Below are 25,572 nucleotides of genomic sequence, written 5' to 3'. Positions count from 1 at the left end.
AGGGAGTGAGATAAAAAGAAAGACAAGAAAGAAGGGATAAGACTATAAAGCGAAGGACGGTGAGATAGACTTTAAGATAATATGAATGAATTATGAGATAGAATATGAAAAAAAAGAAAGATAGAAAGAAAAGAGTAAAAGACGAATTAGGTAGAGATATAGAGATAAATATATATTGTAGAACTAAAATATAAACCTCTTTTAAATATCTATAATGAACTCTATATGGTCACTTAACCCGGCAACACTTGACACAGGATGAAGTCAAAAGCTTGTATGATTTAATCAGCCACAAACTTTATTAATCAGCGACAACGAAGAGTCGTGAATTAAGTTGTGTTTGTTTAACCTCTCTCAAGAAATTTCTTATCCACAAAATTACAGTGAAGATGTTAACTGCTCGAGTCTTTTTTTTTCGTTAATTAGTTTGACCTGTATGGCTCGTCAACACAAGAGCCATTTTCCCTTCGCATCTCGTCGATTTACATTTGTTTGTACTAAATTTGCAAAACTCTGAACCAGATCTCAGTATAGCAGATAATATAAGTAGCTGATTTAAAAAGACGGGAGGGTGTTACAAAAAAATAACACGGCATTTTAATTTTGTTAAATGTATTAATTTTCTTTTAATACGAACAAATCTTATGCTTGATACATGTACTATCTACATGTATTGGGTAAAATAAAATTCTATTTTTATATCAATTATTTATTCAGGAACAAATATAGATTTATTATTAATCAAAATGAACCAATTTTTACAGGCATACATAAGAAATTCAAAGTGATGAAACCAATTGCATCATAATTTTAACAAACTAAATTGATTTATAAATCTAAACAAATTTCAATGCCCCAAACAAAAACAAATTATTAAAATATGTAATTTATATATTAGATACTTTAATTGATTGGAGAGAGTTTCCTAATACACAGCTGTCTTGGTTAAAGAATTCTATTTCATCCTCTTTGAACATTTAAACACAAGTACAAGTTTCTATTTATCCTATAGGATGTACAGAGTATACATTATTTTAATTGTTTTCCGCAACTATCCGGTTATGAGAAAGTTTCTTTTTGTTCCTGTTGGTTATACGAGACATAATCAAAACTTTCTCCAAAATTCTCTGCAATAAAGTATCATTATTCACCCATATAATGTATTCTTTCTAGACGTATCAAACTAGAATTACAATGTAACACTAAACTAAAGTCTGCATTTCATGCAGGCAACACTGTTGTGAAACTGATTTTTTTCCGGAGTTGGCACTTCTCTTTAAAACATCTCTTTTGTAGAAAAATATTTCCTAATGAAATAATAGTATTACCTACAGACAGACATTATCTTTTAAATCATAAAGCATTGAGAAGGGACTTGGGGAAGGGGGGGGGCAAAGCTAATCTTGTTCTTTTATCTAAACTACTTTAATCCAAAGTCCTTCTTAAAAGCATTAAATATAAGTCTGGGGGTTGTATTTCATTCTAGACTAGTGTTTTTTTTTTCACTTTTCATTTTAACAGAATGTCCATGAAAAGGGTTTTTCTTCGTCTTATACATTTATCGATGTAGGTATCCGCCAAGGAACTTTTACTAGGGACCCTCTTGTTTTATGTACATCAGTGATATGTTCTGAAACATAACTAAATATTTGCGCAGGCTTCCAGATGGTACTTCTTTTGTGATGTTGTTGTAGACCGTGGTATTAAATCTATCTCCTCTACAGCACATTCTCTAATTGAGTTATTTTTAAGTAAATCTTTTTAGTCTTTTCCTCTTCTTGAAGACATTGATAGAACAGGAAAATGTTCTAACGTATAGGCAGTTGATTTTTAAGTATTTAATCCTTATTTTTTGAAAGATATAGTCTCATAACTGCAACGGTGTGTGCATACAAATTGAATAACGCGCGTTAGCGCGTTATGAAAATTTGTTTGCACACACCGTTGCAGTTATGAGACTATATCTTTCAAAAAATAAGGATTTAATGCTTATATTTACATTTTTTTTACCTTCTTGCGTTGTACGCAAATGCCAATTATACCTCAAATTACTGTAATATCCTATGGGTAAGTTCAAATTAATGGAAGAGCAACAGTAACAGCCACAAGCGTGATCTTTGATTTTCGCTTGTGACGTTGTATTTATCAGCGTTCAACGTTTGTGACGTCACAATTAAAACTCGTGATTTAACCTTTTAGTACCCTGTCTGTGTTACGGTGCTACATCTGCAGTAGCTTTACATGCAAAATATACGTGGAATGTAAATATAATCCCAATAAAACTACAAATAAACAATGAAACTGAATAATGATTTCTAATCATCGTGTGTAAATTTGGCGTTGTTGAATCAAGAATCCAGAAGATAGATATGTTAAAAACCACAATTATGAAAGCTGGACTTTTCATATTGATACTGTCTATCGTAAAGCTTGTAAAAAGTTAAACCTATTGAGACTTGTTCAAAACACACTCTACGTACAATAGGAGATAATGTATTCATTTGTAACGCCTGTTTTTTTTTTACTTATTTGGGACAATGCTATGGATAAAAAAGCAAAACTATGACCAAAAATCAAGTCACTGCTGCTAGAATAGTAACTAGATTAAGAAACTTCAAAGCGGTTTTGTGTGATGAATTAGGTCTTGAGTCTCTATAGCTGACAGAAGAAAGATTAATTCAATTTTTTTTTATAAACTGGTCTACGAACTTGCAACTGATAGTTGAAAGGAGTAGCTAATCCCACGTCCATTAACACAAAATCAATATCCACTTAGAAACAAAGATGATCTTAATACATCTATTGCCGGATAATTATGCAAGCGCCCTTTCTTATGCCTAAAAATTAAATCAATGCCCATATGAGGAGTGTTTTTAAAAGAGATTTAACAAGGTTGTGGAACGGCTTTGAATATTCTTCATGCTGAAAATCGACTAAGCTGTACAATAGTAAACATTCTACACAGTCAGCTAAGAAATAAAGCCAGAAATTTAAATGATTAACTGTATAATCATTGTTTGCAAGAGTACCTTAGATGTTATACATTATATGCGTGGCGCAGACTGTGCAAATGCATATCATTTACAAATTTAAAGGGACTTGGGCACGATTTGAGCTCAAAATTTCAGATTTTATTTTTCCATTTTTAATGTTTAGAAGGTTAATATGGGTATTTGTAATGCTTTATCATAATTTGAAAGTCAGATATTGAGTTATAAGCAAGATACATTGTTTACATATGTGTTTTAGTGTTATAAGTTTCAATCAAAAGTTGCTTTTTTTCTATTGAATATATATTTTTTAAACACATTGAACAAGTTTGCCTTTTTTCTTACGAGTTATGTAGTCAAAGAAATGGTAATTCCATACTTTACATTATTTGTAAACAAATATAAGACTCGAGCTTTGTTTATATAACAATGAATTCTTACCTGTGTATCTCTCTTATAACTTAAATTATAACATCACAATTTTGGTCAATTATTCAAAATGTGCAAGTAAACCATTTTATATCTAAAAAATAAAAAAAATAAAATTTTGTTCTAAAATCGTGTCCAAGTCCCTTTAACAGCCACCCAAAAACACTGATGCAGTGTTGTATGTTAGTATCGGCTGAAGTTATCCTCATTCTTTGTCTTTAAAGTCATTACTAAAAAATGTGAATTTCATTTTTAATTGATCTTTCATTACTAGTAGCATCTTACCTTGCATTTTTTGGAAACGGGCTTAGATAGGCAAATTGTTGCCCAGTATTATAACATGTGAATACAAAGTACATGGTGTTTGTGATTAAATCAAAGACTGTCCGAATCCACTTTTGTCGATGCATGCACGGAACACTGTGCTGGATAATTATGCCAGTGCCAAGGTGGCATTTTTGCACCCGTTTAAGCTGCATATATCGAAAAATTCAAATATGCCATATGATAGATCATTGCTTAAAGATTAACAACCACTTTTGTTATCATTGTATCTCACTTGTGAGGTGAGATATTTAAATTTCAAAAATAAATTCATAGGAAAAACAATATTCCTTTAGGTAATTTGAAATTTGCTATCGGAAAACAAGAACTTCCTATAGGAATTTCAATTCCGATAGGAGTTTATAACATCCGTTAGGAAAACTTAATATCCTATAGGAAACGTACATGCCTGAATCAAATTCCTACAGGAAATACCATTCTCCTATAGGGAATATAATTCCTATAGGTTCTCCTATAGGGAATATAATTCCTATAGGACTTTTTAAAAATCCTTTAGGTATGTCAATATTTCCTGTAGGAGAATCATCTCTCCTATGGGAATTATCATTTTCCGATGGGATATTAATTTTTACAGGTAAATATCTCACCTGTTAGGTGAAACACACTAAAAACAAAAGTGGTCATATACTCTGTAGAAAATAGTCTGTCATTTGGTATTTTTGGATTTTTCCGAAAATGCATCTTAAGCGGATGAAAAAAGCCACCTTGGCACTGGCATGATTATCCGGCACATTGTTACGGATGGGTTTTAATTGTTCGGCAAAACCGGGCATTTAGGGATCCTCTTTTTATGACAGTACGTCACAACATGGCGATTTGAACGCATTTAGAAACAGTTTATATCGCCAAAAGGTGGTGACTATTTCTGTTGCGCAATGGGTGTAGCTTCGGTCTACCAACCCGCGGGTCCCGAGTTCGAACGTTGCATAAGAGCGGTAAAATTTAAGAACTTGATTTTTCCCCAAAATTGAAAGGTTTTGTGGTCATTTTCATGTCGAACACATGCTAAAAATTCATACCCATATCTTAAAGTAATTTAGAAGAATGGGCTTGTTTGCAGAATTTTCCTCGGATGTGTCAAGGACCCTTAAAAGACTCACCGGTCATATCTCACAGTTCTTATTATGATGTGCATTTGAGCTTATTTCAAAAAAAGATTCTTTCTTTTCTTTTATTTCTTATATTCCGAGTGTTTATTTTCATTTTCTTTTTACAGGAAAGGGACCAATCAATATGATAAATAACCTAAGTATGCAGAGTCTATTCTGCCTATCGGATCCCAAACCAATTCACCTTACAGGTAGGTGTTCATAGCAAACATTCATATAACCACACTTAAACACATTCTTTATCTCATACGTGTGGTGATGTTACCCGTGTGATGAACCTTTGCTTAATCATACTGGTGATGCTTTATCAAATACTTCCAGTCCGAACTATTTTTGACACAACCCCTCGCTTCAACGCTTCAGTGACCTATGTTCGAAGATTTGCGAGTATTTTAAACATAACTATATCTACTACAAAAAGCGATATAAAAAGGATTTTGTCAAAGACTTCCATTACTTACACATATGAAGGAAAACACTTAACTGCGTAATCATTATAAGGCGTATATATATTCTCAACTCATAGACATATTCTCAAGACATATATATATTCTCAACTCGTGCTGTAAATGTAAAACAGTCCAATTGAATATCTCATGTTTGTCTTCGAGTAGTTTTTTGAAACATATATGAGGGTAGGAAATAGACTTTAAATGTACCTTGCCCATAATAAAAGAGAAATGATTATAACATGTACATATGACTAATATTTTTTTTATAAGAACAGTTACAGTTTAAACGTTGGAAAATTGTTTATACTTGCATTTGAAATTTTTTCTATTATTACGGCGAAGTGTGATGTACATTGTATTGGTATAACAATAATGTAAGCGCGATTTATACCCCTAGTAATAAATTTACCTACGTTAAATTGACATGGTCATAAATTTGGTCAAATTCTATTTATCTGTTTTTATTATTTACAGTGCTTTAGGAATACATTTCTAATGATCAAATGAAATTTGAGAGTCAGTCGTTGAGGCATAAGCAAGATACAGGGCTCCCAGTTCTTTGCCATGTAAACAAGGCCCGTGCCCTGTTTTTGTTTATGTGGGTTCCATATACCAGTAAAACAGTAAAAAATCTTGTTCAAGCTGATTTGTCTATGTTCTTATTCATTTCAAGCATTGATAAGTAATTCCTAACGTTTAACACATTCATTTTAGGTCTAAAACTGGAATTTTTACTTTAACATTCAGAATGTAAACAATAAAAAGCTTTGTTTACATAGCAAACAATTGTAAGCTCTGTAACTCGCTTACAACTCAACAAATGACACTTAAATTTTGGATGCCTATCAAAAATGCCTTACTGAAGCATTGTAAACATTAAAATCGAAAAATAATTTTTGACCAAAATCGTGACCATGCCCCTTTAATTCTGTTTTAATTGATACGGCAAGGCCTTTTATTTAAAGGGGCATGGTTAATCGTAAGGAACTGTTTCTTTATGCTTAAAATGAATAATAAGATAGACAACCCAGGATTAAAAGATTTTTTACTGGTATATTGAAACTATGTAAACAAAAATTGGGCACGAGCCTTGTTTATATGACGAAGAATTGTGAGCCCTGTATCTTGCTTAGAACTCAACGACTGGCACCCAAATTTCATTTGATCATTAGAAATACATTTCTAATGCATTGCAAAAAATAAAAACAGAAAAATAAAATTTAACCAAAATTGTTACCATGCCCCTTTAATGTACATGTAACTGATGTAGAACGCCGATAAAACATTTCTACGGGTAAATAATGACAAGGTTTAATATCCAATCATCGAAGCAGATTGGTAGTTAACGCCTAACACATCAACATAAATTAGGACTGTTTTTTTATATGACTAATGATGCTAACACTTATTTTAAAAGAAATATTACCTCACCACGGTGTATGTGCGTCACATACCTTCATAATAGTTTAGGTTTATTTCCTTATTTTGTATAATTCTTACATAACGAATTCCCTTTCCTCTCAATCAGCCGAAAGTCAACAAGTTGTGGTTAATAATAAATATCGGAAGTCTTTGACAACTACGAAAAAGGTGCCTCTTGCATTGCAATTATATCAATAGGGGAACCAATGTTAAAGGAAAATGCATTTTGGTATGAATGTGGACTAAGGTATACTCTGTGCGACATTTAAATTTTTTGGATGTGTGCAAATATATGCAAGTCTGGTCCATTATTGTTCTGAGTTTTTGCTATGAGCTTTACAAGGGTTAATCCAAAGGGAATATCATATATGCAAAATAAATTTTGAAAAAACGGCGTAATGTGATAAAAAATTATACTTTGGAATATCTTCCGATTTTAAGTTCAGTTCTGTAAATTTTAAAGCATTCTGGAAATTATTTCCTTAGAGGATATAGTTTATGGAAGATGAGGTGAACATAGTCACCGATCGTGGCAAAATCATTTCTGGAGGGGGGGGGGGGTTCGTGTTAAAAACTGCATAATTTAGTCTTTTACAAGAAATTGGCAATAGTGCTTATTCAATTTTTTTTTCACTGAATAAATTATTACTTCTTTTGTATTTGAGAGAGTAATATATTGTTTAATTTAATGCACGCTTAATTTTATCGAAGGTTCATTAAAAATTATGAACTCAACGTAACTTAGCTTTATAATATGACGAATGACCTAGAACCTAGTTTTAGATGCGTTTTAACAAGAGCCTGGACTTTCTGTGGGATGTTACTATCGAGTTTGCTCACCAAAACAAGCTGTCAGATTATCATATTGATCTCCTTTATTCTAATTCGCTAAGAGATGCTGATATTCAATATATTAATATTCATAGACTGTCAAAACCGGAAAGTTGTTTGTCAATATCTGCTCTGCTATGTGAAATTGACGCTGTTTCAGCGAAATATACATCCCTGTGCACATGTTTTGTCCATGTGGTAATTTATTGTTCAGTCTTATATGGCAGGTGGGACCACATCAGTGTAAATCAAAGTTTAATAAATTGCCTAGGTACATTTTTCATCAATAAAATCACTCCAAAATACATCAGTAAAAATTAATGATTTTTTTTTATATTTACTCTTTCAACAAAGTCCGATTTTAAAAACTTTGAAAAAGCACTGATATTACTGTTGAATTACATGACGTATACATTAGACAAGTTAAACGTATATAAATAATTTTTTTTATATTCAAAAGCTTCCTTTTCAGATTAAAAAAAACCTCATTTAAACAACATTGGTACTATATGTTTACTGAAGAAAGATTAATTGGCAATTAAATGTAATTGAATGCAGGATTTGTGCCATATCGGAACATAGATAATACATTTCTTTCTATAACTAGGCTGGTTGTTAAACAATTCATTGGAGCTATAATTGAAAAAAAATCTTCCCAAACACATTATTTTGTTTTATCATTCTCAAACTTAACATTTTCCTAACTTTTTCTTTATCACTTGAGACCTCCATAAAATAAGCAATTTTTACTTTATTAAATACTTTTTTTCTACCCACCGTTATAAAAGTGTTGATTGAAAAAAATACGTCTTCTAATGACCGGAAAAATACGTTTGCTAATGTTGCTTCAAACGATATATATTCATTGTTTTATTTATACATCTAAAGATATCTTTTTAAAAGGCCTGGATGTTAACTTTTTAAGAGAAGAGCTCTGTATCTTAAAGAGGTTCGTTCCTCAGTTTTTAAGTAGCCATTTTGGGTCACATCTATTCTAGAAATTATGCATCATAAACTGATTCTACCCATACATTCAAATTTAATAATGCCAATTAAACTATCTTAAATAAAATAGTAATGGAAAAATTACATATTTACAGAGTTTAGTTTGGGACTATATTTTGTGGCGGAAGGTTTTTAATAAGAAAATGAACATTTTTCATAACTCAGTTGTTTTAGAGTATCGTCATTTTAGCTTCCTTATTTTCAGTTCGAACAAAAGTTTGATAGTTTGATAGTTTGAGCATTATGATTTCTTCATTTTGTTACATAAAGCATAATTTTACAATTTTTCAATATTTTTTATCGATACATATTAGCAAATTTAACATATATTTCTTAAAAGTCAAGTAAAAATGAATCCCAATTTTTGCCTAAAATCAGCTTATTTCATATCTCAAATTTTACACTATAGACCCATATTTTTGTTTTATTTTCTGAAATTTTAAGATTTTTCTGAAAAGTTTATCAAAATTTAAGAAAAAGTTTGAAACTGTTAAATAATTACATTACATGTGAATTGGTACTGGATAAAAATAGCGTTTTATCAGTGCAAAAAGGTTAAAATACCAATTAGGTATAAGAAATTGTAACATTTTTCTTTATGATAATTTTAATCTTATTTGTTTTAAATAGTATAAATTTGTATTTGGTGCCATGGTTTATGCCGATAATAAAATATATAGGGAAAAGCGATTTATGTGCAATCTGCACTTTTAGTGCAGAAAGGTCATATTAAATACACCGTAGCATCAAATGAAGCATATAGACCCAACATTTTGTTTTGAATTTTGGTTAAGCTTTGTGTGTAAGATTTAAAAAAAAAACTTTAGAAAAAAGCTTTTCGACTTTTGATCGCAGGATCCAACGTCCTTAAGGATTTTGTGAAATATTGAATTTGTAAAGCTAACGTATTTGGAATTTTTTTAGCTAGAAAACCAAAATTTATATCTTAACATATCTAAAATGTGAGTTCGTTCTGACGAGTAATTTGTAGACTATTCATTAACATAATGGAGGAATGGAACGATTTTTATTTTTCATATTTCAACAGACCACTATTACATCACAGAAAATACCCGGATGCGGCTGGTGGTAGCCTATATGAGAGGGGGGTCCACTCTCACGGCGGACATTGTGCGGCACACAGAGGCTGATTTCTATCAGTTTGAGCCCCTCCATGGCATTACGATCGCCGTGCAGGAAAACAGACCCGTGCAGTTTCTCAATGGAACGATTAGGTGTGTAGAAAATTTAAAATCGATAACAAACGGCTCGGAACCGACTCCAAGCTTTGCAACCTGCAATATCTTGTCAAAATCAAAGAACGAACAATTAAGTTTTCATCATAACTGTGATTAATTAGATTGAAGGGTTGTGACACTGTGTTTGGAGTTAATTTCGTTTAGTTTGTGGTAATATCAAGGTCAGCATGTAACTCATTACTTTTTGTATATAAACCATTCTTCAGTTGACTTTCGATATCTCGAAGACAGATAACTCGAATACATTAGACATGTCAAAGTGATTTGTAAGTCCGAACCTCTTAAATTTTGAGTGGTTTTTTTAAATTATATTTTTTAGCGTTTTGGATGAAGTTTTTTTAAAAACATTTTTGTGACATGTAATTCGGGGTGTCGCATAGATGTACAGTGGTAACAGCGTTATTGTTGACAAGCCAATCGTGTTAAATAGTTTGTGTAAGGTGGGTGATCGTTCGTGTAACGTGCTGGATCGTGCGTGTATCAGGAAAAATAGTTTGCGTTTTTTACCGTGCGTGTTCGTTCGTTTTTTCGTTTTGTTACTTTTTTTACGGAATGTCAGGATTTATTCTTAAAACAACGAGAAGTATTTTTTGTAAAACAATGTGAATTTTAAACTTTTTTTATAGAAAAACATTGACATTTGTTAGCATGTATTCTCTCTTTCGTGGTTAAATACATTTATCAAGTATTTCCACAGCTAATTCAATCCTTTGTTCGGTCGAGTTAGTTTTGCATAATGTTATAGTCAGCCTATATCAAGCATCCATTGTGTCTTGACACATAATTTTAATCATATTAGCAAGAGCGACACGTTGAATGAAGCGGTCAAGCTTACCCACTCCCCGTTTTAAACTAAACGATTATCCCCAACGTTTTTCTTTCAAGTGAGAATACGATACGCATTCCTATCTGGTTCATTGTGTAAACATTTGTTTGAAATAATTTTTTATAGACGCTTTAAAATTTAGAATAAATAGATATTAATCAATTATGTACTGTAAATAATGAAAATATTCTATGCGTAAAATCGAAATTCTATGGAACAAGGTAACAAATTTACCTCTATCCCGCATAATCAAATCGTACGTAAGGGACCTGGATTACATAAACAGTCAACTCGTATGTAAATAAATTCATGTAGTTAATGCATTATCTTCAATTAATTTAAATTTAAGTTATTATACGTTATGGAGACAAAAAACTAATTTGTGTATGAATCATATATTTTTTTTGTATGGATGTGTAAATTGTTTACTCGTAAAATATAAAACAGTGCATTGCTACTGTACATGCCGCTTTTCAATAAAACACAAACATAAAGCAATACAAATTAAAGCAATACGTTTTCTTAATTCTAATCTTAAAAATAAATTTTGATTTTGCGTGTTTAATGGTGTAGAATCGGTCGGTTGCGTGTTTTATCGTTTTCGTGTATCGTAAAAATTCAGTAAGTTAGTGATCGTCAGTGTATCGTGCGTGATCGTTCGTGTATCGTGCGTGATCGTTCGTGTATCAGAATCGTGCGTGTCGTTTGTCAACAATAACGTTGCTACCACTGTACATCTTAAACGGGCATGGTCATGATTTTAGTCAAATTCTATTTTTCTATTTTCATTAGATACGATGCTTTATGAATGCATTTCTAATGATAAAATTAAATTTGAGAGTCAGTCGTTTAGTTTAAAGTAAGATACAGAGCTCACAAATCTGTGTCATGTAAATAAGGCTTATGCCCCAATATGTTTACGTAGGTTCAATACACCAATAAAAACTCTTTTTCAAGCTGATTTTCCTATTTACCTATTCATTTTAAGCATAGATAGAGAGTTCCTAACGTTTAACACATTCATTTTCGGTATAGAATTGAAATTTTACCTCAACATTCAAAATGTAAACAAAAGCTTTGTTTACCTAGCAAAAAATTATAAGCTTTGTAACTTGCTTTTAACTCAACTAATGACACTCAAATTTTGGTTGCCTATTAGGGATGCCTCACTGAAGCATTGTAAGCATCAAAATCAGAAAAATAATTTTTTGAACAAACTTTTTACCATGCCCTTTTAACTATAATAAATGGGTCTGTAAAAATAAGCATTAAATTTGGGGGGAAAACTGGATGAATTTATGTTAATTGTACGGTTTTTCTTTACCAACCTCATTTTCCTTTAAGGAATTAAGGAAGCTGGTGTCGATTACTAGTAAATATCAAGACCAGTATTAATTACTGGGTTATCATCAACGTGTGATCAATAATAAAGCCATTATGATGACAACTTTAAAGAACATTTCGAGTTTTAATTTCAGGTCCATATATTACATTTCAATACTTCTTTTTGATTAAATTTATTCATTTAGAGATTTTTTTACCTATGTAAACCATCCCGCAAAATTACGTCTATATCATGTATAAATAAAACAATAGAAATGTCTAAACAGAGAGACATCAAAAGTATCGGTTTTGCTCATTTCCTCTTTTTCTTTATTTATAAGAAGTGATAGGTTTCTATCCCTTCGAAGCATGAGTTCTATAATTTGTATGGGATGGAACATTTTACGAATTAACAGATACATGAACCTGAATACTAAAGTAATGTTTAACTTCACACTCTCGGGAAATACATTTCCCTGAGAAGTGTCTGTCATTTACAGGCTACAATAGATTGAGTTAGTTCTAATGAACATCTGCAGAGCAAATAGCAAATCCTTAATGTATTTTGTTCATCAGTTGGATGGTTTTGTTTCAACAATATAACTAAGTAATTTATCAAAAAAACCATTTAAGGCAGGAGGAAAAATTAAATTGATGTGAATTTTTACCATGGAGGATGCTGAATGACTTTTAGAAAATATAGATTGAGTAAAACTGTGACAAAACTCTCACCCCTCCCTCGCAAAAAAAATACGATAACAGATGTTTAATTTCACATTTCCCCAAACCAAAAAAATGATTTGCTTTCAAACCGTTCATTTTTTCTGATATTTAAATAAGAATCTACAAATTTAAATAGGCGATGGCGAAAAGCAATTGATTTTGTTGCCTTAAAATTAATTCATTTCTCAAATGATCACACTGATTTTTACTCCCAAGAAAAAGAAAAAAAATACTTAAGATCCAGATCGAAACTCGTTGTCCCAGGTCGATGTAATACATACCCCACTGTTTCAAAGATCCATGAACTATTTTTATGTAAAGCATAACAATTGACGATGAAATTCTTTCAACCAAAAAGTGCTTGTTGAAGGCCTGTGTTTTTACAATAACATATGGTAGTAACTGCGGATCCAAATTTGTACCTAAACGGTGAAATATTGGGGAGGAGGGCAGCGTCGATTCACAATGTATTAATTTATCTCACCCGCTTACCCCCACCAACTCATGTAGATCAAGGAATAGATTAAATAGTGAAGACTCATAATCCTTGCAAATCAAGAAAAAAGTTTAACTTTTAAAACCGTTCATCTGCAATACACTTTACAAAAAATCAAGTAAAGCACACAGTAAAAGGGCGGTTGTCTAATTTCTTTTCTTTTCTTTTTTTTTTTGTCGTTATAACATTAGATTCATGCTCTCCCTTCTCTACAACATTCAGTCGATGCAAGTACGATTAATATTATTATAAGTGTGCTGTTTTCATTCTATGGTACTAATTCCCAGAATGAAAATTAGAGTTATTCATGTCGACTTTTGTTTCTCATTTTGTTTTTCAATGAAATAAAGATTTGTAATGTCACATCTAATTTAATTTTTTACCTATTTATCCATGTTGATTTTTTTTTTTTTTTGCAAAACGATTTGAATGGAATTAAATTGCACGATGTTTACAGATATATGCAGTTTGATAATAAAAACCGTGTAAAATAATTCAGGTAAAATTCTATGAAGTTTTCCTATATTTCATATGTAAATGACATTGACAATTCAAAGAACAATATGCATGTTTCCCTTGATGTGTTCATTGGTCTATTTCAGAAATATCACAAAAGAGGAGCTGGAATCGGTTTATACGGAAATGATTTACCACTGGTTCACATGCAACTTCAAAAATATTGATCTTCCTGGACTCACCGATTCTTTTATTAAGATCTTCACACCTGAACATGGGAAATATTACTCGTGTATCAATTCAGTCAAAACCACAAAAAGCAAACTAGACCTCGTAAAGCAATGCATTCCAATATTACACCTCAAATGTCTCGAGTCGAAAACTCGGACGTTGAAAACAATTCGATTGACGGTGTCTATGGCGGGAAAACTTTTAAAATGGCTACCTAGGCTTCAAGTTCTTCATTTGATACGAGATCCTCGTGGGATAATAAATTCACAGTTCGAGCAGGAGATAACGGAGGGTAAAAATGTATCAATTGCTTCAAAAGACTTATGTCAAACCATGTCTACAAATTTAAATTCATATAAAGAACTAGAACAATGCCATGGAAGTAGAATGCTAGGGGTGGTGTATGAAAATTTGTGCCAGAATCCTTTCATTGTTGTGCCAAAGATATTTAAATTTTTTCATAGCAATTATTCAACGCGTGTTAGAGACTTTGTGAAAAAGTTAATGCAAGGACCCGTTAAGGCCTGTGACTACTGTACAGACAGGGGAAAAGCCCTCGCCAATGCTTATCGTTGGATATCAATTATCCACAAAAATGATTTGAAAATCGTCGATAAACATTGCTCTTTTCTTTACTCGAACCTGGGATATAAACAATTGGACTACAACAAACTGAATGTAACGAAAACATCATGGAAATCCCTAACAAGTTCTTCCATAGGATACGGGTATTCGTGATACAGTGTTCAATATTTTATTCCACATATTGTAAAGTCATAATGTATGCCCCGTGTAATGGCTCACATGTTGCCTAGTAACTGCTTGTGCCTTGGTTTGTCAGTGAACCAATAATTTTGAAACTGGATAAGAAGAAAAGAACCGTAATCAGTTGCAAAGACATGCTATTTCAACGATTACCGTTTTGTATCATATACGTTTGATTTCAATGCTGTTAAGAGATTATGTACTTCAAACCATGGCAAGAAGATGCCTCTTGTTGATTTTTCAGTCTGACCTAGTGATTACTTCGTTGTTGCACTGAAATACATGTAGCAGGAACTTACATTTATTTGTCAAAGTGTTATTGTTATGGTCAACAGAACCCAGAGCCGACCGAAGCTATACCGAAGTGGTCTTTAGCTCTGTAGCCATCCCAGTAATTCTTAAATTTATACAATAGACACCAGTGAAAATACCTCCTTATTTTAGTAGAAAGTGCTTTGATTTTCTTAATTAATTTATTTTAGGGTATGTCATAAAGTCATCGCCTCATGATTTAAGAAAAGTTATTTGACATTAGTTCATAAAATCGTCTAACAAAGTCACCTTCATCTCATTCATTGACCACGTTACCTCTGAGTTGGCTGTTAGTTGTCAATATTGGTTTTTACTTGATACTCATTTCATATCGTCTTTTATTTACCAGTTGAGTATATTTTTCCACGGGTTTTCTATGTTATTTTATGCGCACTATGTTAAATTGATCACTCTTGTTGAAATAGTTCATGTTTAGAACCTTGTTAGTTTTTCATCCCGATGCCTTTTTCTATTAGTACAAAAATAAATGTTTAACATGTCTGATACGTTATAAAGTACTAAAGTATGATATGGTAGCGTTATAGTTATCAGTGCTTTCAAAATCTTGGCGGAGTATTGCTATATTGACTATACTTCCGTCGGTGCCCATGTTTTTCCTCTAGCCTCAGGTTAATCATATTTTTATGACGTCACATTGGTAGATTGTCATTTTATTTTAGTGATCTCATTTTTGTGCATAAGATAGATTTATTCTTAAAGAAATTCAATGCCTTTTTGATAATGTTGGCAGTCTTAAATCAACATTGTTACTGTGTTTTATATTCAGAAGCTTTATTGTCAACATCATGTGCTGGAACAGGACATTTTTTAATTTTTAATTCAATGATGCAAGTTTAAAAAAAAAATACCGCCTTCAACATATTTTTGACACTTTTCCAATAAAAAGCTTACGAAGCCTACAGTGTTCATTATAATTGATTTTATAATAATTCATTGTTTGGTTAGTTTTTGATATGAATCTGTCGTTTTATGTTTTATACAACGTTAAATAAAGTTTTCGTAAAGCATGAATTTTAATTTATTTGTGTGTGTATATAAAAAATCTATGTTATTCGGTGATGTTTTAAAATGTAATTTAATAAAACAAATTAAAATGGGAGCCTTAAGGCGCTCATACAACAATTTGAAGATAATTACTAGCGCTCTCTTCTATACTAAGTAATACATGTAGATCTTGTATGAATCACCTTAATATTATTATGTTTATAATTAAGTCTCTTTTCTATCGGAATTATTTTATAGGCACATCAAATGTTGAGCATTGCAGTTCTCAAAAAAGGTTCTAGAGCATTGTTCAATTATGGGATATAAACTGACAAAGTCAAAAAAAAATTTAAAGATTCAGCAATATATCAAAATCTTTGAATATAACCTTTCTTTTTTGTGAACATAATGAACTGTTTTCCTTTGTAAAAATTGGATTCCTGCGCCTCAAGATTTCGTTTATAACGAATTTGAATCTACACTATCTGAGAAATCTTCACTAAAGTTACAGCTTTTCTGGGCAAATGATTTTTAGAAGAAGATTTTTAAAGATTTTTTTCTATATATTCCTATATAAAAATTTGCCCCACCCCCTGTTGTGACCTCATTTGAACAAACTTGAATGTACCCTACCTGAGGATGCTTTCACACAAGAGCTAATGTTATTAATCTATACCAACGCAAGAATGCTACTACTTAACACTATCCATTTTCATACGGACGTCAATATTTTTCTCAATGGGAATACATTTTTTTTTTAAATTAGCATGATCTTACATGTATTATTAGGCAGTTTACAATTATATTTCTGCATCAAAACGCATTGTATCAAAGCATTTTTATCACAAATTATTAACCTTGCATCTGATTTTTCAGAGAGAGAGAAAGAGAGAGTATATAACACACAAAAACACTATAGCGGAAACATTTTTCTCTCTCAGTTTAGGGGTGTATTCTGATTAGACCAGAAGCCTGTTCAACAGAGCACAAACATTCTCTATATACCCGCAGCACAAGTTTTGGCGAGCGCTCACTCCTCCACGGTCCCCAATCCTTACCTATCTTTTTAGAGGTCCGTCTTTGAGAGCTCTGTTTTGTATTTTCCTTTAATTTGAAGTTTTAATTTTAAACACTATTCGTTATCACCGCATGTCATATATACAAAATGTATATATGACGGTACAGAGAGGAGAGAGGGTCAGGGGGAGGATGCACTTATAGCTAGTTCTTTTCCTTTGTTACCAAAACATAATCTTCTGATGACGTTTAAGAACTTGACGGTCACTCAACCCAACACTTGATAGATGTAGAGGCCAGCATTTTATGACTTTGTCAGCCACTAATTGTATCAATCGGTGAGGAAAAGCATCATAAATTGATTTGGGTCATCTCTCAAGGACATTTTTATAGACCAATGGGACTGTATCAATTTACGATGTTTGATTCTTTAACTGCTAATAATGTGAACTTTATGATACTTCAATATAAGAGCCATTTCCTTTTCGCATCCCGTCGGTATACTTTCGTGTATATGTACTAAATAAAAATAATTTTAAACATGTAGTTTTTTCATATTTTGATGAACTAAAAAAATCGGGGTTTTTTTCAACGATCCAGTCAGAAACAAAGGTATATTTCAAGGGGTTTTTTCAAGATAACATGATTTATGTACAATGGAGGGATAGTGATGTATAAATAGAAATATTTTTCATTGAATATTGATAAAATTCAAATCGTCTCTCAAGGCAACAAGCTAAAATAAAATATCTAAATTTGTAAATTGTTAGATACAATACTTAGTACTTTAGAGAGATACTACATACATTAAACATATCTAAATACTGTTAAATCCTCTTTGTGCATATGATATATAACTTTATATTTATTATAATGTATGTACCTGTGTAATTCCACTATCCCCCCCCCCCCCACTATTTTCTGCTTAGAAGGCTCACTGTCATTTTCATTAGTTTTACGAGTATAGCGTGAGAAAAAAGTATTCAATTATCCATATGTAATGAAATCCAACTAGCTGCCTCCTTCAAATGGTTTCTTCAAAAGCTCACGTCCACCCGCTCGACACTCAATGTTCGGTGTATAAATTCTCTGTAAATATTTACTACTTGCAAAACACAGCTTTTGTCTTCAATAACTGTGTTTCGTTTCTTACTATTTACTTTGTGTTGTCATTTTCTGTCTGTGCAGAGTTTGCTTTACTCAAAACTCTCGGAAAAACCGGCTTCAGTTTTAGCTCACCTGAGCCAAAGGCTCAAGTGAGCTTTTCTGATCACAATTTGTCCGTTGTCTGTCGTTGTCGTCGTTGTCGGCGTTGTCGGCGTTGTCGTCGTCGTTGCAAACTTTTCACATTTTCATCTTCTTCTCAAGAACCACTGGGCAGATTTCGATCAAATTTGGCACAATGCACCCCTAGGTAAAGGGGATTCAAGTTTGTACAAATGAAGGACCACGCCCTCTTTAAAGAGGAGATAATTGAGAATTATTGAAAATTTGTTGGTATTTTTCAAAAATCTTCTTCTAAAAAACTATTCGGACTGAACAGCTTAAACTTGTGTGGAGGCATCCTCAGGTAGTGTAGATTCAAGTTTGTTCAAATCATGGTCCCCGGGGGTAGGGTGGGGCCACAAGAGGGGTATCAAGTTTTACATAGGAATATATAGAAAAAATCTTTAAAAATCTTCTCAAAAACTATTCGGCCAGAAAAGCTCAAATTAAAATGGAAGCATCCTCTCCAGGTAGCGTAGTTTCAAGTTTGTTCAAATCATGGTCCCCAGGGGTAGGGTGGCCCCACAATAGGGGGATCATGTTTTACATAGTAATATATAGAGAAAATCTTTAAAAATCTTCATCTCAAAAACTATTTGGCCAGAAAAGCTCAAATTAAAATGGTAGCATCCTCAGGTTGTGTAGATTCAAGTTTGTTCAAATCATAGTCCCTGGGGGTAGGGTGGGGCCAAAAATGGGGGGATCAAGTTTTACGTAGGAATATATAGAGAAAATCTTTAAAAATCTTCTTCTCAAAAACTATTCGGCCAGGAAAGCTCAAATTAAAATGGAAGCATCCTCAGGTAGTGTAGATTCAAGTTTGTTCAAATCATAGTCCCTGGAGGTATGGTGAGGCCACAATGGGGGAATGGATTTTTACAAAGGAATATATTGAGCAAATCTTTAAAAATCTTCATCTCAAAAACTATTAGGCCGTGAAAAAAGTTCAAATTTGAGTGCAAGCATCCTCAGATAGTGTAGATTCAAGTTTGTTCAAATCTTTGTCCCCGGGGGAAGGGGGAGGCTACAATGGGGGGGGGATCAAGTTTTATATATAGGAATATATAGAGAAAATCTTTAAAAAACTATTAGGCCAAGAAAGCTCAAATTGGCGTGTAACCATCCTCAGATAATGTAGATTCAAGTTTGTTCAAATCATAGTCCCTGGGGGTAGGACGGGGCCACAATGGGGGATAAATTTTTATATATCGAGAAAATCTATTAAAATCTTCTTGAAGTTCTCAAAACTATTAGGCCAGGAAAGCCCAAATTTGAGTGGAAGCATCCCCAGATCATTTAGATTTAAGTTTGTTTAAATAATAGCCCAGGAGTAGGGTGAGGCCACAATGGGGGATGAATTTTTACATAGGAATATATGAAGAAAATCTTTAAAAAAAATATTTGGCCAGAAAAGCTTAAACTTGTGTAGAGGCATCCTCGGGTAGTGTAAATTCAAGTTTGCAAAATCATAGTCCCTAGTGATAGGTTGGGCCGTGATGGCGGTTTGAATTTTTACATAGGAATATGTAGAGAAAATCTTTAAAAATATTTTGGGGAAGTTTTCGGTCCAAAACTCAGTACTTAGTGTGAAAGCACAGGTTATGCAGATTTAAGTTTGATGAAACCATGAATCCCTAGAGAAAAGTTGGGCCACGATATGGGGGGGGGGATATACAGGAACAGAGAAAAATCTTCTTATAGGTACAACAAAAGGGACTTGGTATTTACCAAAAAAAAAGAGGTGGATAAAAATTGGCAGATTTTCATATTTTTTTTTCAGCAAGCTCTACTGTACTAGGTTGCCAATATATTTTGATACTGTAATGCTAATTTGATCAGAATTAAGGCAATTGTTGTTCATTTGAGCGATGTGGCCCCTGGGCCTCTTGTTTTGTATTTATATTGTATTGTGTTTATTCTCTTTCATATTTTTTTGCATGTTATATTATTACACATGTATATACATCCTATACATGTACTACATTTATTTTCGTTTCTGCTACATTTATTTTCGTTTTTTATGTCTTGTTTTCCATTTTTTGTATTATATGTGATATGCTTTTTGAACATTTTCTCTGTCATGCTAATAACTTTACACACACTGCTGATTTTGCAATTTATTTAGAAGCAAATATTTCTATCGATTGCAGTCCGTTAGGTAATAGGTAACTCAGTCGAGCAGTATCGAGCTGCAATCGGCTTGTTTTATTTTACTTGTAGAGGTGTATCAAAAGTTTATTTATTTCTGATACTAATTTACTTTTTTATGGCAACAACAACCTACCTTTACATATCAACAAAAGCATTTTTGCTTCTGTACAAAAGTTTATAGACGAATCCTTCAGATTTAAATAATATTTCTTTGTGTGTATCATTATTATACTTTCTTTTGTTCTATATTCATATGCATGACAACTATTGTAATATCTAAGGAGAGGAACTTGTAAGTTGTTAGAAATTGTTTCTGATCCTTTTGTTTAGTCAATAAAATATGTTCAGACAGGAAACATTGTTGAACTTCGATGCATGGACCTTTGAATTTTTAAATATTTCATGTTAAAGGAAGATAATTTCAACGAAATAATAGACATTATTTAGTACAGTTATTTTTCTATGTTTTATCATTTTATTGTGCACTTAAAAATATCGGACGAGTTGTTCTACAGTCACCTGCCTGTTATCTAAAGACTTGTTTGTAATGTTTAATTGTACTCCTATTAGATATTTTATTAAAGGGTTGGCGATAGTGTTCTTAAAGTATAAAATTGTTAAATCTCTCTGTTTATTTATTTATTTATTTATTTATTTGTGTCGCTTTAGATTTTCGAGAATAAACGTTTTTATAACGTTTGAAATATTCCACTTTCGTCAATCCAATTATAAACGATTCGTTCTTTGATACAGATATACATAAAGTTCTGATAAAATTTAAACAATACTCTTATAAAAAGGTTTTTAACAAGTTCTTTCTTTTAAAGTAGCGTTATACACTTTGGACCCGTATAAGGCTGTTTCAAATGTAAACATCTCTATAAATAATCTATTTTTTTTCTCGTTATTAATTTTTTTAATTTGCAACAGCTATAGGGTTTTGGATAGACTTTAAATGTACCTTCCCAATTTTATAAGAGAGATAACTCTCCATGTACAAACGGCCATACTAAAAATTATTTCAAACTTTGTCCCCCTTCTTGACAATTTAGCATTTTTACCTTTGTTCTATCTGTCATTTCGGAAAGATATGTGGATTTATTAGAATTCTGTTCGCACAATTTGCGCTCCAAAACAACGATTATAACGTTTCATATAATAAACGTGAAACACAAATTTAGTATTTTCTTAATAATGAAAAGCAAGGAGTTGATGACCCGAGAAGTCAACATGTACAATATAGGCCTCAGCCTTAGTACTCGGGCTCCTCTTATTTTATTTACCGTACATTAATGGTGAGACACTGAGGGATATGTGTATATCAATTCCTTGTGATTACACAGATGCAAACTTTAAAGCAAAAACAATTTGAATTGTTACTAAAGAAATGGTAGTAGATAGCTAAAAAAATATCCAAAAAACATATAAGGATCTTATGGTTAATTTGTTGATCATCCCACATTTGTACATGACAAATGTATCTGTCATCCATTGTTCTTAAACTTGATATAGACTGATTTCTTTTTTTCAAAATTAGGAAGAACACTTCCTTGTGAATTCAACCAGCTGAGCGTCAACTTTTTATGTAACATATTATTGATCAGCAATCTTCGACAATTATGAGAGAATATCTCCTTTTTACATGGTAATTGGTAGTTTTCTAGAAAGGAAATCAATGGTATGACTGTGGACTAAGGAACTCTGTGCAATATTCACATCTTTGAGGCGGTTGATAAGCATAGATATGAGATCGTTGGTATTATTGAGTTTCGATTTTTTGCTAGGAGTTTTATGTGAATCATGAAGAAATCAAAGTATTCATAGTACAGATAGGCTCATTTCTCGTATGGACGTCGTAAGGTATTTTCATTGATTGATTGGGGGTGGGGCGAAAAGAGTTAAATTGAACCAGATTTGACCTAGAAAATAAGATATCAAATTGTAGAACATCGTAAATATTAAGTTAAATTTATGTTGTCACTTAGATTAACGCAAATCATGAAACAAAAGCAGAGTTGAACTTGATAATTTTTATTGTTCATTTACGTTTGACGACATAAAATGTGTTTCAATACATGAACTCAAGTTAATACAACTTTATTCATCAATGCACATTTAACACTGTGCCGGATAATTATGCTAGTGCCAAGGTGGCATTTTTGCACCCGTTTAAGCTGCATATATTGAAAAAATGCAAATATGCCATATGATAGACCATTGCTTAAAGAGTTAACAACCACCTTTGTTATCATTGTATCTCACCTGTCAGGTGAGATATTTACCTTTCAAAAAAAATTCCTATAGGAAAATAATTTTCCCACAGGAAAAACAATATTCCGATAAGTAATTTGAAATTTCTTATCGGAATACAAGAACTTCCTATAGGAATTTCAATTCCGATAGGATTTGATAAAAACCGATAGGAAAACTTAATACCCGATATGAAAACTACATGTCTGAATCAAATTCCTACAGAAAATACCATTCTCCTATAGGAAATATAATTCCTATAGGACTTTTAAAAAATCCTATAGGATTGTCAATATTTCCTGTAGGAGAATCAATTCTCCAATGGGAATTATCATTTTCTGATGGGATATTAATTTTTAAAGGCAAATATCTCACCTGTCAGGTGAAATACACTAAAAACGAAAGTGGTTATATAATCTCTAGGCAATGGTCTATCATTTGGTATATATGGATTTTTCCGAAACTGCATCTTAAGCGGGTGCAAAAATGCCACCTTGGCACTGGCATAATCATCCGTCACAGTGTTATTTTTAATTCTTAATTTGCATGCATCATTTTCGCCAGCACCAACTGTGTCAACATAAAATTGATTTAATTCATCAGTCTATGTTTTGTTTTTATATCGGTTTTCAAAAACATTCGAAAACGGGTTTCCGTGATTCCTGTAATATGTTTGAAAACGTGTTCACGATATGATATCCACTGTTTTTGCGGACTAATAAGATTCATTGAGCGATTATAAATTAACTGAATTTGAACTGAACTTTATTTATTTTACAACGATTGATAAACAAGTTCTACAACTTATATTAATATCTCTCGTTGGCACGGATATTAGCGCGAGGGGGTCATTGGTGTGGGAAGAAGCCGGAGTACCCGGAGAGAACCCACGTGTCCAAGCGGGCGACCGCCATACCCTATCACATACGACCTCTGTCGATCACGGGGATCGAACTCGGGTCGCAGCGGTGAAAAGCGAGTGCATTGTCCACTACGCTACCTGGACAACTGAATTTATAAGCATGCTGATACATACATGCATTTATATTGATACTCTGAATGTAATACATCGTCAGAGGGTCACATATTTAACACCGCCACTGAAAATAACTGCTTAACAAGCTTAATCTCGCGGCAATTTTTACTCTAAGTTCTTCTAAATCATATGAAAACGACCTATTCTTGCGCTCAGCAGCTCTCCATTAAAAGTAATTAGATTATAACAAAAAAGAAAATTATAATGTGAAATTTAAATATACATCATGCAGATGTAAAGAAAGTGTTGTGGTTTCTATGCTAATGTTCAATAACACGTTAGGAGATGATCCCGCTTTTTTGCAACACTCTCTTTACACTTACTGAATTACAAGCAAATACATGCTAAGATGTCTTTTAAGTTTGAACTACATTTCTGTGCAGTTAACTATTTCAACAATTGTTAAGTCAACATCCGGTGCCGTGTAACAAAAAATACTGCTTACGCAATGAACCAGGCTAAAAATATTCCAAGTTTTTTTATTTGATGAATGTTTGATTTTTAGGGTGGAGGTAGATCGCGGAGAGGGAAGGGGTGCTGTCAAACTTTATGTCCACTGTTTAATTCATAAATTTATATCGATCGCGAGTTTCAAAGAAGGAGTGAAGGAATATTTCTATTTTATGTTTTTTAACAGACCACAATTATTTAACAATAAATAAGCGGATGCGCGCGGCTGGTAATAGCTTACATGAAAGAGAGATCCATCCTTACATAGGCCGATTTCAATCTGTTTGAACCCCTTCATTGCATCATGCGGACCGTGTAGTGCTTAAAATAGACTCGTGCGGTTCCTCGATGGAACAGTCGGTTAAGTATAGTATTTGAAATCGATAACGAGCGACACGGAACCTTACCCGGAAATAATAGTTTGCATGAAAATTTGTTTTAATCATAGTTGGAACAATGTTTATTTTTCATTATACATGACCTTAGATCAAAGGCAATATTTGGGCATAAAGTTTTGTGTTTGGATATAATCCTGTTATCACTGTTTATAGAGTATTTTACTTCAGACATATTCCTGTTTTATTAACAATCCATTATATTGGAGGTGAGGGTACTGAGTAAAAAAACACAATTTGTCATTCTACATTTTTGATTGTATGTTTACACTTTTAAATGTGGTTCTAGAAAAATCATAATGACATTTGAAGAGTTAAAATGATAACGTAAAAAACAGCTTTTCGTGTATTACTTCCGGTCTTCATATGCTAATAAAATCTGAAAACGCTTTTGTCCTTTCTTGATATCACTCTTCTTAGAAAAGAGATGGTTTGAGTCACATGAATTAACCCAAGTTTTTAAATCGCCCACCACTGAAAACGAAGATTGAAGCGGCAAAAATAAACCGGGTAAATAATAATCTTAGTGGATCCTTTTTCTTTTACTCACTTGTAATTCTGTTTTCTTTTATAATGACTTGTATTCATGTCATCTCCATAGCGACATATAGTCAACGTCCTGCATAAATAAATTAAAACAACAGCAGAGTGGGTTTTTAGTCACTTCAAAGTATTGCTCTTGAACCTTCCACTACCGGGTACTTTAATTTAGATAATGATACGGCAACCTACATCCCTTAAAAACATGATTCCCGTAACTTCTGAGGAAGAGAACAATATTTTAATGATTCCCCCATCCTTAATTGATGAGTTGCATTGATTTTGACAACAAATGCTTGGGAAATATTATTTGCGTGTTATTTATCCTTAACACGCTACAGGAAGTTGCATAGGTTCTATTGGGCAATCATTTAGATCAATGCATTGATTACTAATAAGATCAAAGAGTCCGGTTTATATATAATGCAACCTAATTAGAATTATTGAATTAATTCCTCCCTCTGCAATAAACTTTAGATGAAGTGAGG

The 25,572-nt window shown here is 32.5% G+C and overlaps 3 protein-coding genes across 7 annotated transcripts in view; 2 read left to right on the top strand and 1 right to left on the bottom strand.

Annotated features, from left to right (window-relative positions):
- The window catches only part of LOC117680643 (carbohydrate sulfotransferase 1), a 165,338-nt gene extending 149,446 nt beyond the window's left edge, over positions 1-15,892 (top strand). For 4 of the 5 annotated variants that reach the window (XM_066082508.1, XM_066082514.1, XM_066082512.1 and 1 more), the window contains 3 exons: positions 4,981-5,064; positions 9,632-9,818; positions 13,813-15,892. In XM_066082508.1, the coding sequence (XP_065938580.1) occupies positions 4,981-5,064; positions 9,632-9,818; positions 13,813-14,635 (1,094 nt within the window). In that variant the 3' untranslated portion in view covers positions 14,636-15,892. The remainder of the gene's footprint in view (positions 1-4,980; positions 5,065-9,631; positions 9,819-13,812) is intronic. The other variant, XM_066082517.1, reaches the window with a different exon arrangement.
- LOC105336881 (uncharacterized) overlaps positions 1-25,572 on the bottom strand; it is a 133,930-nt gene that overhangs the window by 28,643 nt on the left and 79,715 nt on the right. The window lies entirely within an intron of this gene.
- Positions 1-25,572, top strand: part of LOC136274826 (carbohydrate sulfotransferase 1-like) — an 80,548-nt gene that overhangs the window by 8,223 nt on the left and 46,753 nt on the right. The gene's annotated exons all lie outside the window — the stretch shown is intronic.

The sequence above is a fragment of the Magallana gigas genome, chromosome 4 (genome assembly GCF_963853765.1).
Source record: "Magallana gigas chromosome 4, xbMagGiga1.1, whole genome shotgun sequence".
In the NCBI taxonomy this organism is placed as follows: Eukaryota; Metazoa; Mollusca; class Bivalvia; order Ostreida; family Ostreidae; genus Magallana; species Magallana gigas.
This window is presented reverse-complemented; position numbering and strand designations above follow the sequence as displayed.